At 32.9% G+C, this 16,536-nt stretch overlaps 1 protein-coding gene across 2 annotated transcripts in view; it reads right to left on the bottom strand.

Annotated features, from left to right (window-relative positions):
* Positions 1-1,584: 1,584 nt before the first annotated feature.
* The window catches only part of LOC133326622 (tyrosine-protein kinase Src42A), a 90,115-nt gene continuing 75,163 nt past the window's right edge, over positions 1,585-16,536 (bottom strand). The window contains exons 3-10 of one of the 2 annotated variants that reach the window (XM_061535253.1): positions 13,832-13,953; positions 5,755-5,839; positions 5,596-5,674; positions 2,942-3,110; positions 2,724-2,882; positions 2,214-2,391; positions 1,983-2,149; positions 1,585-1,807 (exon numbers count right to left, since the gene is read on the bottom strand). In XM_061535253.1, coding sequence (XP_061391237.1) covers positions 1,599-1,807; positions 1,983-2,149; positions 2,214-2,391; positions 2,724-2,882; positions 2,942-3,110; positions 5,596-5,674; positions 5,755-5,839; positions 13,832-13,953 — 1,168 coding nt within the window. In that variant the 3' untranslated portion in view covers positions 1,585-1,598. The remainder of the gene's footprint in view (positions 1,808-1,982; positions 2,150-2,213; positions 2,392-2,723; positions 2,883-2,941; positions 3,111-5,595; positions 5,675-5,754; positions 5,840-13,831; positions 13,954-16,536) is intronic. The other variant, XM_061535254.1, reaches the window with a different exon arrangement.

Raw genomic sequence — 16,536 nt, 5'->3', positions numbered from 1 at the left:
TGGAACAGGCCATCCATCCGTTAATGCACAATGTGTATGTTTGAATGTCTTATATGCAGAAAAATAAAGTTACATCAATTATTTTATTTATCGTATTGTATGTAATTGGTTGTTGTTGTTGTTTTGATTGTAAATTGTGGGATGTTTACGATGATTTTGTTTTATTTAACCGTTTGTCTACACAATGAAAAGGGCGGGTGAAAAACGATACAATATTGTATCGTGTCAAAACAAAAACAAAATTAATTGAAGGTTTTTAATATATGTATATGCATATTTAAGATTTGTATATAGAAAAAGCATTACATTTGATTTACAGTTTAAAATGAGAAATGCATTAGGGAAGTTGTCATTGTTTTACATACAACAGTGTAAAATGGGTATAAACTTAGTTTAAAAATATTTGTAATAATAAGTATAATTATAAATGTATAAAATAATACAAACAGTAGATTAGCATTAGTTAATAAATTGTTTCTTTTTTGTTTAGTTTAATAGATATTAATATATACGTGTATATTTATGTTATTTTATTTGTTTTTATTTGTATCAAAATCAGTGTTTTTTAATTTAAATAAAATTCTAAGTATAAAAGAACATCATTCGCTAAAAAACGAAAGTTATTGGTGTTGCTTTGTTGTTGTATATATGAATAGATTATGTATTTGAATGTTTGTATGCGTTGTATATGGGTGCATGCTTGTTGATTTCTACAAATTGTTCAGAAAATATTAATGTATGCATTGGAAATGGGACTGACGAAAGTATGTATTCGTGAATACAAATTATTATTTGTGTGGTGTAAGAGCATCTATAAATATTAAATTAGTTTATATAGAAACAAGAAACAATAAGTTATTATTAAATTTAATAAAATAAAATATGTTGTTTATAAAGCCGTATTCAACTAAATCAAACATATCAGAAATGGGGTGTATTCTTAAATACATAATTGAGTTCAATTTATAATACGATAATATTAATAAAAAATTCTTTATTATTTGTAATTATATATAACACTTTTGATCTGTGATACAAAATCGTTATTGTGTGTGTTATTTTTTGTTTGTTTTGCGAACAAACGAAAAAATTACTTCGTTAAACGCATTTCCTTCGAGTTGTGGAAATACGTCCCTATTTATGTACGTATTTGTTTTTTTCTTTTCTTGTTTATTAAATATTCTATTTATATATATAATGCATCCACATACATGCCAATAGAGGCATCACTCGCTCTATAGAAATTGTTGTTATTGTATTGTTACTAATACTATTATCTTTCCATTACTCTGCTCCATACTGCAGTCTGTCTGTCCATAACGAAGTCTAAATTTCGGAATTACAGTTGTGAAAAATTAATAAATAAACCCCCTGGAGGGTTATCAGTTACGTGCCAAAGCTTACTATCCACGGAAGAATAGAGGAGTACAGAAATAATATCCTCACAATCGTGTTTGTTATACAACAAAGTCTCGTTAGTGGCGGTCTTTCGACAAAGTGTACGTTGGTGATGATACTGTTGTTGTTGTCGCTGTAGTTATTGACGTGGCTGTGGTCCGTGATTTGTTTGATTGTTTGGAAGCGGCATTAAGCATTTATCAGTAAGCTTGGGCTTCTTTGTAGTCACTCTGATCTGATGTGTAGAAATCTTCCAGTTTCCACTGGAGAGTTTCGAAGGTTGGTCGTCTCATTGGGTCCTTGTGCCAGCATTCCAACATTATCTCATAGAGTCTTTGATCGCAGTTTGGCGGTTGTGGCATGCGATATCCGTGTTCAACTTGTGTCAACACTTCGGCATTTGTCATTCCTGGTCGCAAAATGTAAAGAAGGACACAAAATATTAGTTTCCCTCATTAACTACTCATCTAAAAATACTTCTTTTATTTCCGAAGTGTTTTTATTCACTTTTAGTAGATATAGTATTTTTTGTCACTGTAAGTGATTTATAGTATGCCTATATTAGTACACTGTACAATACCAACCTGGATAAGGTATGCGACCGTATGTGACCAATTCTGTTAACAATATACCAAAGCTCCATACATCTGACTTAATAGAGAATTTCGAATAGTTTGCCGCTTCCGGAGCTGTCCATTTAATGGGGAATCTGGCACCGACACGAGCTTCATATTCATCTTCTTTTATAAGTCTGAAAATCAATGAGATGTTTATGAAATCCATTGTGGATATATATATATATATATAAGGCATACCTTGCCAAACCAAAATCAGCAATTTTGACTATGTTGTTATCACCTACTAAAACATTTCTGGCCGCCAAATCTCTGTGAATATAGTTCTGGGACTCCAAGTAAGCCATGCCAGCAGCAATCTGGGCCGCCATGTCTATTAATACAGGCATCTTAAGACTGCGTCCTTTACCTGCAATGGCTGAAGAAATGAAATAAAACTGACTACATTTTACAATGACAATGGAATGTGATGAAATGGTTCAAACATGATTAATTCCCCTTTTCCAAGGTGGATATTATCATACATACAACACGTGATTTGTACATTATGTCACTAGAGCGCAATAAATGTAACGATATTTTGTTCGATATTTATTGGTATTGTTTCCACTAGACTTTGAATTATATAGCCAATTAAGTTATTGCAATGACCTTTTTCCCAAATGATAGGTTGCGAATTGAATTTACACATGTCGGTGATGGCGAAAGTAACTGCAAGAACAGACAAACTGACATTTAGCTGTCACTTACCTTGCAAGTACTCCAACAGAGAACCATGCTTCATAAGTTCAGTTATAATGTAAATGGGCTCCTCAACTGTACACACAGCATACAATTGTATGAGTTTGTTGTGCCGGAGTTTCTTCATGATTTGAGCTTCAGCCAAAAAGTCTTTTGGGTCCATTGTGCCTAGAAGCAGAATGTAATCGGTTAGAAACATAAACAGCATGTACGGCGATTAAACTTACCTGATTTAAGTGTTTTTATGGCCACCGAAGTGGTATTGTTCCATAGACCTTCCCATACTTCACCAAATTGACCGGAACCTAATTTTCGTACGAATTTCAGTGAAGTTCTATCAATTTCCCACTGATCACGAGTACGATGTGACAATCCCTCGGTGACTGGTTTCTCAATCTATACAGGAAAACGAAAAATGAATTACATTATATTTATTACTTATAAAAATTTGATTGAACTCATTACGACAAATATTGCGTGTATCTATTAAAAAAGAAAGTGGGGGTTTTCAAATTATGTGCTTTTTAAAAGATAGCGATATGTTATATTATTTAGAAATGATTAGCGGACATTTTAAAAGTAATGAAATGCAAAACACGACAATTGGTAATACGATCATATTATCATTTGATGATACAAATTTATGTACGAATGGGTGAATCAAGAAATTCATACGATAAGAAAATTAGAATGAAGTTATATACGTTCGGAATCATATCAGTGTATCCGAAGGTATTCTATCATCTATTAGGAACTATAAATTATACTAGTTGCAGGTATCAAACGTTGTTTAAGTCAATTGACATTCTTTAAGTGTTTCTTCAAAACTACGGATTGTGCGGTTTGAAATTACAGAGAAATAAAATAAATTACTACAAATACCCCATCCTTTAAAACATATACATATTTAATATATGAGTAACATGGGTCTAAAATCTTCAAATACTTCAAATTAGATGGCAACTTTTTATGAACATACATCTTAAGGTCGACCTACATTGATTATCTCCGGTAGAAAATATCGGAAATCAGGATGTATAATTACATGGGAGGCGATACCTAAATGTAGATCGATATAGCTAATTTTCGAACGTACATTTTTAGTTTCGTATCTCGTAAATAGGAAAGTTTAATTATATAGGGGCAATGCCTAAATGTGGCCGATATACCACATTTTCGAGCCTGACTTTTAGTTTTATATCTCGATACCTGAAGGTAGTATGAATTTCTTACTTTGGGAAATCCCAACACATGAGACAAATCAGTTAACTATATACATATAAAAAGGGGTTATATTTAGGTAACCGTTACATGGGGTCTCTCGGAAAAAATGGTCCAATATTGATAATTTCCGGTAGGAGGATTTGGTACCTAATTACAACCCAAAATACAGCAATCGTATCTAAACCCCTGAAAACGTAAAATTGTGGATACCGTTATATGGAGCTATGCCGAAACGTGGATTGATATTGTCTTGGAATTTAACCTGCTCGCAAACAAAATACAACTACAGTGGAAAGCGTTTATAACGATATATTGACTATAACGAAAAAATCCAATAGTCCCGAACTTCTGCCCTTTATAACCCACACAAAAGAATATCGCATTGTAAAGACATATATGTTGTAACGACCTATTTTGCAAAATATTCGATTTTTCTTATAAATTTGAACGACAAAAGCTACAAACAAAAATATTTCTCACAAAATACCGAACACAAAGCATGTTTGCAGATAGTGTTATGTTTTATTAACCTACATTATGAGGATTTATTTGACATATATGCAAAGGAATTGACAATTGAAACCCACTCGGTTAACGAAATCCGGTTTAATGTAAACGTACTATTACATTGTTCTATGTAATATGTATATTTTCCATTCCCTCTACGTATTGACACGTACAAACTACAAAAATTAAATTTATTTTATTATTTATATATCACAACCAAATATATGTATATCGCTTATAACGATAAAATTCACTTAACGTCGTTACAAGCGATTTCGTCTGAATATGCTAAATTTCAGCATCCTATCTCAATTCCTTCGAAAGATATCGTGATTACAACAGACGGGCATTGTTAGATCGTTTTAGAATTTTACCCTGATCAAGAGTATATATACTTCATACGGTTGGAAATGATTATTTCGATGTGTTACAAACGGAGTGGTAAAATTAAAATACCCTTCAATTAATATACCTTTCATACTCCATAAAATTAATTTACCATTATTAACGAGATTCTAACGAAGAAATGAAAACAAGAGTAGTGTGAAACATATTGATCTATGAAAACGCAATTAATATTAGAGTATTTAACAAAGGATTGGGAACTGGCTTTAATAATACAGGATGGCAGGATGACATATTTATGAAAATAAACATATGATATTTGCAAACGACTATGGCGCATGGTAGATGACAGCGATACTTGGTATGCATTTGGTGAATTGTAGACTGACTGGCGAAACAAGAAATTAGAATTTACAACAACAATGTGGAGACAAAAATACATATATTACAATCAATCCTACCTCAAAGATACCCGCAAATTGACTGGTCTTTTGTTATAGTTTGTGTAGTTATTGGTTTAGTTGTTGTTTTAGTTTTATAACAATAGTAATAACAACAATAATTATTTTGTTAATAAGAAGTTAATAAAAATGAGAGGTGCAAACAAATGTGTATGCGACTATTTTTCATTTTGTTTGGAATTCGGAGACAAAAACATTCTCAATTTGTTCAGAAAAAAAATTAACACATTCAAAATTTATTTAAAGCCGAATCATTTTTAATGATAAAGAATAGACAAATGATGGGGGTGGGGAAACACATTTGTGACTTGGATTCGGTGGGTAAGAAATTGATGTGGCCTTACCTGTACACACGGCTTGCATAAATTAACGCACAGACCGTCCGAATCCTTGGAATAGTGTTCAACCAATTCTTGAAGTGTTCTGTAAAATAATTAAATATAACATTGAATTATTTGTTAGAAAAAATGTACACCACTTATAGTGTTTTTTTTAAGACATACCTGAATGTTGTGCGCCTTGCTATGAAGAAACCACCTTCGTCCAGCTGTCTGATACGATAGTGTTTCACGGTATCACCATCACGAACTATAGAAATTAAATTAGAAATTAAATTAAAATTAAATTAAGTGATTTGATGATGTGTTTTTTTTGCCCACAGACAACAAAAAACTTTAGAGCTTTAATTTAATACACAGCAAGTAAGTAAGTATATATTTTTTGGATTACATATGTAAAAATATGATAATGGAGGACACATATCAAAAGAAAAATCAAAAAATTACATTTAGCTCAAGATATGCTTTCAATATTTCTTTAACTCTTTGTGCCTCGAATTTTTTCCGTAATCATAGATCACTTTTCTGTTCACAGATTTAATGCAACTATCCTAAATAAATCTGACAACTATCCTAAATAAATTGACTAAAATATGACATCGCTACATCCTTGAATTTGGGAGATAAGAATATTCTTTCTGAAAAATAGAAGTCCAATATCAAGAAAACCAAATGCTAAATCGATGGAAAAATCATTTTAATATATTCCCTATATTTTTTTTTACAAGAATCAAATATTTCTGATAATAATTCTGATAACATAAATTGTACAATTCGAATATGAAGCTATTTAAATATTTTGGACTGTATACACAAACCAGTACCAAACAAAATTTTGCCCTCTTCTCTATATTAAAAAGCTCAAACTTTACCAAAAATTACCATTTTTAAGAATTTTGTTTTGATATGTGTTGTCCATAATCAGGTCTTGACGTATGAAATCTAAAAAATATATATCTACTAGCTACATATTAAATATAAGTTCTAAAACATTTTGTTGCCTGTGGGCAACATTGGACCACAAAGGGTTAATAACAAAGAGGTGTACAAATTTGTGCATGCAGTTCAAATTATTTAACCCTTTTAGCCCCGAATTTTGAATGCAACTAACCTAAATAGGATATAAGCAAATTTTTACGTCACTACATCCTTTCATTCGGGAGATATAGTACATTCTGTTAGAATTGTACGCTTTATAGCAACATGAATATTGGTACGCATTTTGTTTTGTTATCATATTCGTGGTAAATGTGCTACCACGAACATAGTAAAATGAATACAAGTGATCATCACTGGTTATAAGCTGTATGCAAGTATTCGTATTTGGGAAATATTGATAACACTATAAATACCGTTCATTTTTTCTCGTGTTAACTCTTGAAGAATAAAGTAAACTGAATTTCTACTTAAGAAAAACTCATCGTGTTTCAACTTTTCTGGACAAGACGACAACTCTATAGCATATTTCCATTAGGTTATGGGCCCAGAGCGTTCGAAGAAAGTGGCTAATCTTCAATAACGGGTGGCATTAAATTTATCCAGCAAAATGAGTTCGTCGTTGTACCAAATTGAGAAATTGGACGAGAAGAATTATGAGACATGGAGTGTCCATATGAGAAGTGTGCTGATCCATAGCGGGTGTTGGAAATACGTAAGTGGTCAATGTGACAAGGATCCAACCTGGACAGCAGAAAAGATTTTAGAATGGGAGTCTGATGACGAGAAGGCTTTGGCAACCATTACATTGAGTCTGAAGACATCACAATTAAATTACGAAAAAACTGTAAGACCTCCAAAGAAGAGTGGGAAAAAATGAAAGATGTCTATAAGCCCAAAGGACCCTTACAGGAGGTGACTCTGTACAAAAAGCTGCTAAACCTGCATTTTGCGGAATATAAGAGCATGGCCGATTACTTGTATGATTTCACCGAAATAACAGAGAAGCTGATGGACGTTGGTATCGAAATTCAAGAGGAGCTGCTAGTTATCATACTTCTTTCAAGTTTGGAAAAAGAATACGAAAACGTCGTCGTCGCAATTGAAACAAGAGACAAGTTTCCAGATTTGTCCGCTTTAATGGTAAAGCTTTTGGAAGAGTATGAGCGAAGAAATCAAGTTAAAAGTGACGAAGCTACAACAAGCCAACAGGCGTTTGGGGCGATGGCAAGCAAAGCTAAAAGAGACGATGGTAAGTAGCCGAAGTACAGAAGAGAAAATGATGGCAAATGTTTCACGTGTGGTAAGAAAGGGCACTACGCGAATAAATGCAGAATGATAAGTGGAGATCATAAATCATACTCTATGGTTGCGTTGGCAGAAAAAATAGAAGCTGATTTAAATTGCAAGTGGATAATTGACAGTGGAGCCACGTGCCATATGAGCTCAAACCGTAAGTTTTTCACCACATTTGAGAAGTGTGAAGAAATAATTATGATGGCAGATAAGAAATCAATTACGGCCGAAGGAAGAGGAATGGTGACAGTTTATGTAAATGGATTTAAGATACGGTTCAAAGATGTTTTGTATGCTCCGGAATTGAATGGCAATTTTTTATCAATATCTAAATTAATTGAAAATGGCTGCATAGTAAAATTTGATGGTAAAGGGGCAGTTGTGAAGGACGGAGGAAAAGTTGTGCTGAAAGCCAAGAAAGAGACCAATTTGTTTGTATTTGAAGCCATGGAATCTAAAGAAGAATTGTGTGCAGCAGACGCTGATATTAAATTATGGCACCAGAGATATGGTCATCTCAATTACCAAAGTTTGAAAGATCTCTCAGAAAAAGACATGGTGAGTGGTATGAAATTGAATGATTCGTTGGCTGTAGATCCCTGTAAGACATGCATGGTTGGAAAAATTCATGCAAAACCGTTTCCAAAACACGATGAGTGGAAATGTATGGAAGCGCTGGACTTGATATATTCGGACGTGTGCGGGCCGATTGATGTGGAATCCCTTGGTGGTTCGAAATATTTTGTCACGTTTATCGATGATAAGTCTAGAAGAAAATGGAATCATACACCAGCTAACAGTCCGTTATACTCCCCAACAAAATGGCATAGCAGAACGCGCAAATCGAACGATAGTGGAAATGGCAAGGTGCTTATTAATCGATCTGGTTTGAATAAAAGCTTGTGGGCAGAAGCTGTTGCAACGGCAGTTTATATAAGAGATCGCTGCCCGACAAGGACATTGGATGGGATGACACCATATGAGGTATGGAGTGTTCGAAAACCCAAAGTTAACCACCTTAAAGTATTCGGATGTCAGGCTGTGGCGTTAAATAAAAATAGAAAATGCAAGTTTGAAGGGAAAGGTTCTAGCCTTATTATGGTGGGTTACTCTTTATTGGCAAAGGCGTATAGATTGTATGACAGCAGAACGCAAAAAGTTGTGGAACGACGTGATGTCATATTCGATGAAAGTAAAAAACCTGGCGGTGGATTTAATGCTGAAGACAAAGAATTCGTTTCCTTCGAGAATTGTGAGAACAATAAGAAACCAACAGAGAACATAAGAGAGAATTCAGAAGAATATTCGGATGATAATGGAAGCGGCGAAAATCTGCAAGAAATGGAAGGTGAGAACACAATGAATGATGAAACTGGAGACAACCCATCAGATGACGATAGTTTTTATGATACGGAAGAATTGCGAGGGTTTACGCCGATTGAAGAGGAGCAATCGTCAGAGGTTGTTACACCTAGACGCGGTCCTGGAAGGCCACGAATTATTGGAAGCAGAAGACCTGGGCGTGCAAGGAGAGTGCCAAACTCGCTGAATAATGTGGTGGAGGAGAGTATACCGCAAAGTTATGAAGAGGCATTATCCATCAAGTTATGTCATCTATGGAGAGAAGCAATGGAGAAAGAGATGAAGTCGTTAAAAGAAAAGAATACGTGGGTATTACAAGATCTACCTATTGGCCAGAAAGCCATTAAATGTAAATGGGTATACGCATTAAAAAGGAATCAGAAAGGAGAAGTTATTCGTCATAAGGCAAGGCTTGTTGCTAAAGGTTGCAGTCAAAGGTATATGGTCAACTATAAGGAAATATTTTCACCTGTTGTGAGGTATGCTACGATTTGTTGGCGTTGGCAGTGCAACACAAGATGTATCTACATCAAATTGACGTGGTGACGGCATATCTTAACGCAGAACTAACAGATGAAGTGTATATGCAACAACCAGAAGGGTTTATTGATGAATGTAATCCAAATAAAGTGCTAAGCCTACAAAAATCGTTATATAGTCTAAAGCAAGCCGGTGCCATATTGGATTCAAAAGATGTGAAAATGAACAGTGTTTATATATGATGAAAAGAAAGGACACGTTGATTCTGATTGCTGTATACGCTGACGACCTAATTATTGCTTGTAAAGATGAAATGGAAATATTGCGGATTTAATCAATGATTGGAAAGGAATTTGAAATAACGGATAAAGGATTATTGGAACATTTGTTGGGAATTGAAGTAAGCCGAGAAGGTAAAACTGGTGAGATTGAAATTAATCAAGGCATGTACATAAGCGAACTACTAGAAGAGTATGGAATGATGGACTGTAAGACGACATCATTGTCGTTGTCACCTGGATTTCAAACGGCATGTAATGGAAACTGTGAAAGAGTAAATGAAACACGATACCAGTCGCTTAAAGGGGCGCTTATATACCTAGCTGTAACATCGCGCCCAGATATACTTCATTCCGTTTCCAAGTTGTCACAAAGGAACTCAGATCCTCATGTAGAGCATTTTAAAGCAGCGAAGCAGATTTTAAGATATTTGAAAGGAACGCATGATGTTAAATTGAAATTTGGAACTGGTAACGGAAAGCTTATAGGATATGCGGATGCAGATTGGGGTGGCTGTAATACGGATAGGAAATCTTACTCCGGATTTGTGTTTTATCTTGGTGGATCCGTAATATCGTGGGAATCGAAGAAACAATCCACGACAGCAGGGACGTACGCAGGGGGGGGGGGCCGGGGGGCCCGGGCCCCCCCCGAAATGAATTTTTTTCACAGTAAATTTATGTTTGCAACAGCGAATTTTTTCATTTTGTACTACCGGGAACACAAACCCCGTTTACCACAACCGAACAAAACACATAAACATTAAATATAATCACATCCGAGATTTATTCAAGCAAAAGGAAATTAAATTGGAATACTGTCCAACCGAGAATATGGTTGCAGACATTTTTACAAAGAACTTGGCGAAAGTTAAACATATGTATTTTATGAACTTATTGAAAATGAAATAGCTTATTATTTTTCTATGTACAATATCCATGTTGAAGAGGAGTGTTAGAATTGTATGCTTTATAGCAACATGAATATTGGTACGCATTTTGTTTTGCTATCATATTCGTGGTAAATGTGCTACCATGAACATAGTAAAATGAATACAAGTGATCATCACTGGTTATAAGCTGTATGCAAGTATTCGTATTTGAGAAATATTGATAACACTATAAATACCGTTCATTTTTTCTCGTGTTAACTCTTGAAGAATAAAGTAAACTGAATTTCTACTTAAGAAAAACTCATCGTGTTTCAACTTTTCTGGACAAGACGACAACTCTATAGGATATTTCCATTACATTCTTTCTGAAAAATGAAAGTCCAATATCTAGAAAAGCAAATACAATATTGATGAAAAAATAATTTTAAATTATTCTCTTTGTTCTTTTCTAAAATAATCTAAAATACTTCTGAGGGTATAATTCGAATACGAAACGATTTATATGATTTGAACGGAATGCAAAAATTGGTACTGTACACTATATATTGAAAAATAACTTGGACAAACGTTTGAATTTTTTAAAATGTTCTTTTAATATATCGCTCATTTGTTGCAAAACAGGCATAACCCCAAAAAAAAAAAAAAAACGTTTTTGCAGAAAATGCGTTTTTTGTTTTCAATTCATAATTTTAGTTATGCCTGCCAAATGATCGATATGTAATCCAAAAAATATATATTTGCCAGCAGAGTATTAAATAATTTAACCTCTTGAGTGTTAAATCGCTTCGTACTCAAATTGAACGAAGTTACCCTCAAATTTATTTTTTTTATTTTGTAAAAGAGATCCTAAAAATTTTTTGACTTTTTTTTAATATTGGGCTTTTATTTTCAAGAAAGAATGTACTGTATCTCCAGATGTAGTGACGTAAAATTGTCTTCATATCCTCTTTAAGAGAATTGCAATAATCTGTGCATAGAAAATAATTCTATGGGAGGGAAAAAATTTCGCAGCCCCAAGGGTTTATTTGAAACTTTTTTAATAATAATACAATTTTCAATAATGCAGATATTTGCATCAAACTTTAAGTTATTATCTACGTAGATCAATAACCGTGGTACATTTGTACTATCCAAATATAGCGCTGTAACTCATTAAATATGTGACTATCATGTGGTAAAACAATCATAGTCATTTCGTTATAGTTTTTTTACTTATTTTTCATGGGGATCTTATGCCATGTACAGACGGGCGTCGTTCGCTTTCTCATTTGTTGTTCGACCCTTAATTATGAAGTAATTAGTTCCCCATACAAAATTGTCTGAGCGAACACCGACTTTTTTACGTTGTTCAGTTTGAATCACTCTCCGAATAACCAAGAAATTTGTCCCATCCCTAACAATTGAGAGAATTTATCGAAAATAAATTAATTTTGACAGCATGAAAATATTTGTAAAATTTTCAAACTTTTTCAGTAAAATTGAAAATGATGAATGAAAAGTAAAAAATTGTCTAGTTTTTATATATGCAGAAGGAAGTAAATTTTGTAATCTACATAATGCAATATATATGTATTTCTTTCCCTTTGGTTCTAATTAGCGTACAAAACAAGAAACCAATGTGGGGAAACCCAAACAAAAAATTCTCCAATTTTTTCATGTGACATTTGAATTGAGAACAAGAAGAAACAAGAAATAAAAAGTTTGAAATAAAAAACTCTGATGACATGAATTAAGAATAGTGTTGTATGAACGGGTTAATTCATGTACGTAATTCTGAGAGCGAACTACGTTGTTCAAATGCCCGTCAGAACATGGCATTAGGTGTTCTCCAATTGCAACTCTGAATTGACTTATATATAAACTAACATTAAGTAACGTTTGAAAGTATTAATGAATGTTAAAAATGAGATAATCATTATCTCTAAACTTTATTAAATGGGAATAATTGACAATAATCATGGTTTTAGTCGGTGTATACCAAAGGAAAATCCAATGGGTTGCTGACTTCTACAAGTCGCCCTGATGGTTCTAGGGTTATAAAACTTTGCAGAGGAAAATTAGATACATACATGGTATAATTATTACAAGGTAGGGCACAGCTACCAACTGATTACAATTTTTTCTCAAGGTGGCTTGTTCCATCAAATCAAAATACATATGTTGTGTATGTGTGTATTGTTTTGAATGCTAAGTCAGATTCAAAATATAATGAAAAATATATAAAAAATTTAATTGAAATGGAAATGATATTTTTAGCACGTCCTTCTGAACGTAATTACTTTGTTATGAATGAAACAGCTATGGGTTTACAAAATTCAAATAATCGCAATCACTTGTTGCGTATATTTATTTTATATTTAGGCAGAAGAAGCCACCACCTACATAGTTGATTTTTTATTATTCAACTCAAGCTGTTCTACCTTGTATTATTGTACCATGGATCCATATAAAAATAATTAAAAAACTTAACCCAAACAAAATTAAAACGAAATAACTACGATTGTTTTAGATAGATGATCATTTAGACATGAATTTTAATATATATTCCTTTAACGAATACATAATTTTGAATTCCTACATCTAGCTCAGATCCGTACAGACTGATTTAAAAAAATATCCGCATGATAATAGCATTTTCAAATGAGTTACAGCGCTATATTTGGATGGGTACAAATGTACCATGGTTATTGGAGTTAATTAAAATTGGCCAAATAGGGTGTGATCTATTTCATAGATCTTTATGTAATAATCTATAGGTTAGACAAAATCGATAAAATTAATATTATATACATATAGGATTCACAGTAATTAGTAATGCCTCCTCCTATATAGTGAACATTAAATGTTACATAAAGTGACTGCATATAATATTTCAACAGTGAAGATGTTTCGCTGATGGTCATTTACCAGCAAGCCATTCACTGCCTGTGTGTGCATGAACTGCCGTGGTACGTGCTGACTGTCGACATCGGTGATTACGTTCAAATTGCAACTTACCTGATAGCGAATAGTCATTATGACGACTCTCAGAGTCTCTAATTAAAAATGCTCCATGCTCATTTTCTGGCAGTAATAATTTCTTCTCAGCCTCAATGCGTTTGATTTTACGGAAGTACCAGCTGGAAATATGAAAATAAATAAAGATGATTTATGATGATAGTACGGTTAAATGGAGTAAATCAAATAATGTACATAGATTGATAATAAAATCTAATTAACTGTCAATAATAAGGCCACGAAATGCTTACACTCGAAATAAGTAGAATACCGTAAGAGCATTTTGTTTCGCTTAAAAAGATGTTAAGTTCGTCCGACCGAAAACTTCATATCTTTCGAAATATTATGGCAAACTTTTTGGACTTTAGTAAATTTTCGATATTTACAGTGTGCCAAGAATGACTTTAAACAAGGATAATTATTAAATATTTTCAAATGTAGAAGCTCGAAGTAGCAAAAATTACAATTTGTGTTATTTCGATATTTGATATTTGTCATAATTGAATGCTGCACTTGATACAGATTTAGTCAACCAAATTAACATTTAGTTCAAAATAAAAGTAATGTACAAGAAAAACAAATATGGCCCAGTTTCACCAGTGTCAAATAACTCTTTACACATCTCTTGCAGTTTTATTATGGTATGTACTGTATGAAGATAACGATAGTTTTTGTGTGTTCTACTCTTTTTTGCTTTCTATTTAGAATCATTTGATAAAAAAAATCGTAAGCGTGCGCAACATACCCTCGAATAAATTTATAAAAATTCCAGCCAAAACGTTATCCCATGATGTAATTCTGGAGATGTATTACAACCATCAGTTGAGAAAATTATGATCGAATTGTCGACAATGTTTTCAGTCACAACGAAAGACAATTTACCATCCATTAACTCAAGCATAATTATTAGAGAACTATGCAAAAACTCCCAAATTTCCAAAAGGGCGCACAACAATGTTAAGAACTTTCGATTCATCAGGGACAACAAGCCATAGTATAAATTTGATCAGGGTAAAGATCCTATGCATAAGTCACATATAGTTTGGATGTAGCCCAAAGTCCCGACCCTATAGAACATTGTAAGTCTATTTAAAAAAGTGTCTAAACGGCAACCAACAAATAAAAATGCATTAAAACTGCAATATTGATGAACAATTATGACTTGCATGAACAATTATGACTTGCATGAACAATTATGACTTGATTAGAAAACGTATACAATGTGTGTTAGATTCAAAGGGCGTCCAATATTAAATTTATGAAAATGGGTGTTTGGGATATTATATAACAATGATAAAATTTAATATTCTTTGATTTTGTTATACATTGTTTTAAAATTGAAACATTTATCTCTGCAAATATGCATACAATTATAAAAAATCGAAAAGCAACTTTAATAAAGAAACATTTGTTTATGAAAAAAAATCATTTATTCAATGTGTGAACTCATTCTTGGCATTCTGTACATTAAGTGATAATCACTATATCCCGAATTTCCGGTTTCAAAATAACAGCATTCGTTTTTTAATGTATGCAGTGGATTGATATCGAAAACCCATGCTCAAGAACCCTATGGCAAATAAATTGTTCTTCAGTTCAGTCTTCGCTGGTTTAGACAGCAATTAGGAAAGGACAGAAACAAACTTGTTGACTTCAAATGCAATTTTAGTCAAAAAATCTACAAATTATAAACAGTGAATAACAAAAACTAAAACAATTCGTTTTATAAAAATATATTTATCTTATATGGGAGTTCTAAAACACCTCATCTCTGTGGGAATTCAATTAATGTCTTATGATGGTCACATATGAATGGATAAAATCGACTATTAACAAACATGTCATGCTACATACAGATCTAAACACTTTTTCTGCGTATATGCGTGGAAACTAATCGAACTTAATTACAAATCCACGATTCTGACCGACAATATCTATTCCTTTTCACGATTGCAGAGGTGTGCATGTGTGTGAGTATGTGAAATTGTAAATAGTAAAAATAAAAAATAAATGAAAGTACGGAAGCTGTAAAGTGCCCGTGCAGTGACGACCTTAGGTGTTTGAACAAGAATTTATCACCTCAATCAAAGACTCGAACAGTTTTACTCCAAGGCTAACAACAATTTGGAGGGTTCAACATGATATACAAATAAAATTGTACAAATATTTTCAAATCTACTCTCAAAGTAGAATTAAGACCCACATTGTCAAACATTTCAATGGAAATTCCACAACTGAGCGATAAATTGAAGAGTGACAACCACATCGATGATGACTCAAAAATTTTGTTTGTTCGAAAAAAAATAATTTTTAATAAAATAATAGTTTTTTTTTGTTTATCTTTTGTTAGAACTTTAAATAGTAGTGACGCAAATAGGAAAAATAATATACACAATAAAATTCCCTAAAATTGAAAATCGCATTGAAACATAATTTGGGGAGCAATAGCTTTACTCTTTTCCTACAACAGTCTCCGATTTTCGGAGCAATCAAACAATGTTTTTTTGTATTCATCTAAAAAATATTGTATATTTTTCACGTGAAACGATGGCGCTTTATACAATTCACAATTCCGCAAGATATTTCCATTTGCCTTTAATTGGTTACTTCGAAATGGCGCAAAGCATCATATGACGCCCAAATACAATTGCAACATTCTAGATGATTTTTCAACCTTTCCTTGGCGATATTAGTTCAATAATTAT

The sequence above is a fragment of the Musca vetustissima genome, unplaced genomic scaffold, assembly GCF_032173495.1.
Source record: "Musca vetustissima isolate MV318-11 ecotype Yass unplaced genomic scaffold, APGP_CSIRO_Mvet_v1 utg9679, whole genome shotgun sequence".
NCBI lineage: Eukaryota > Metazoa > Arthropoda > Insecta > Diptera > Muscidae > Musca > Musca vetustissima.
The sequence above is the reverse complement of the archived record's forward strand: the minus strand, read 5'-3'. Positions and strand labels throughout refer to the sequence as shown.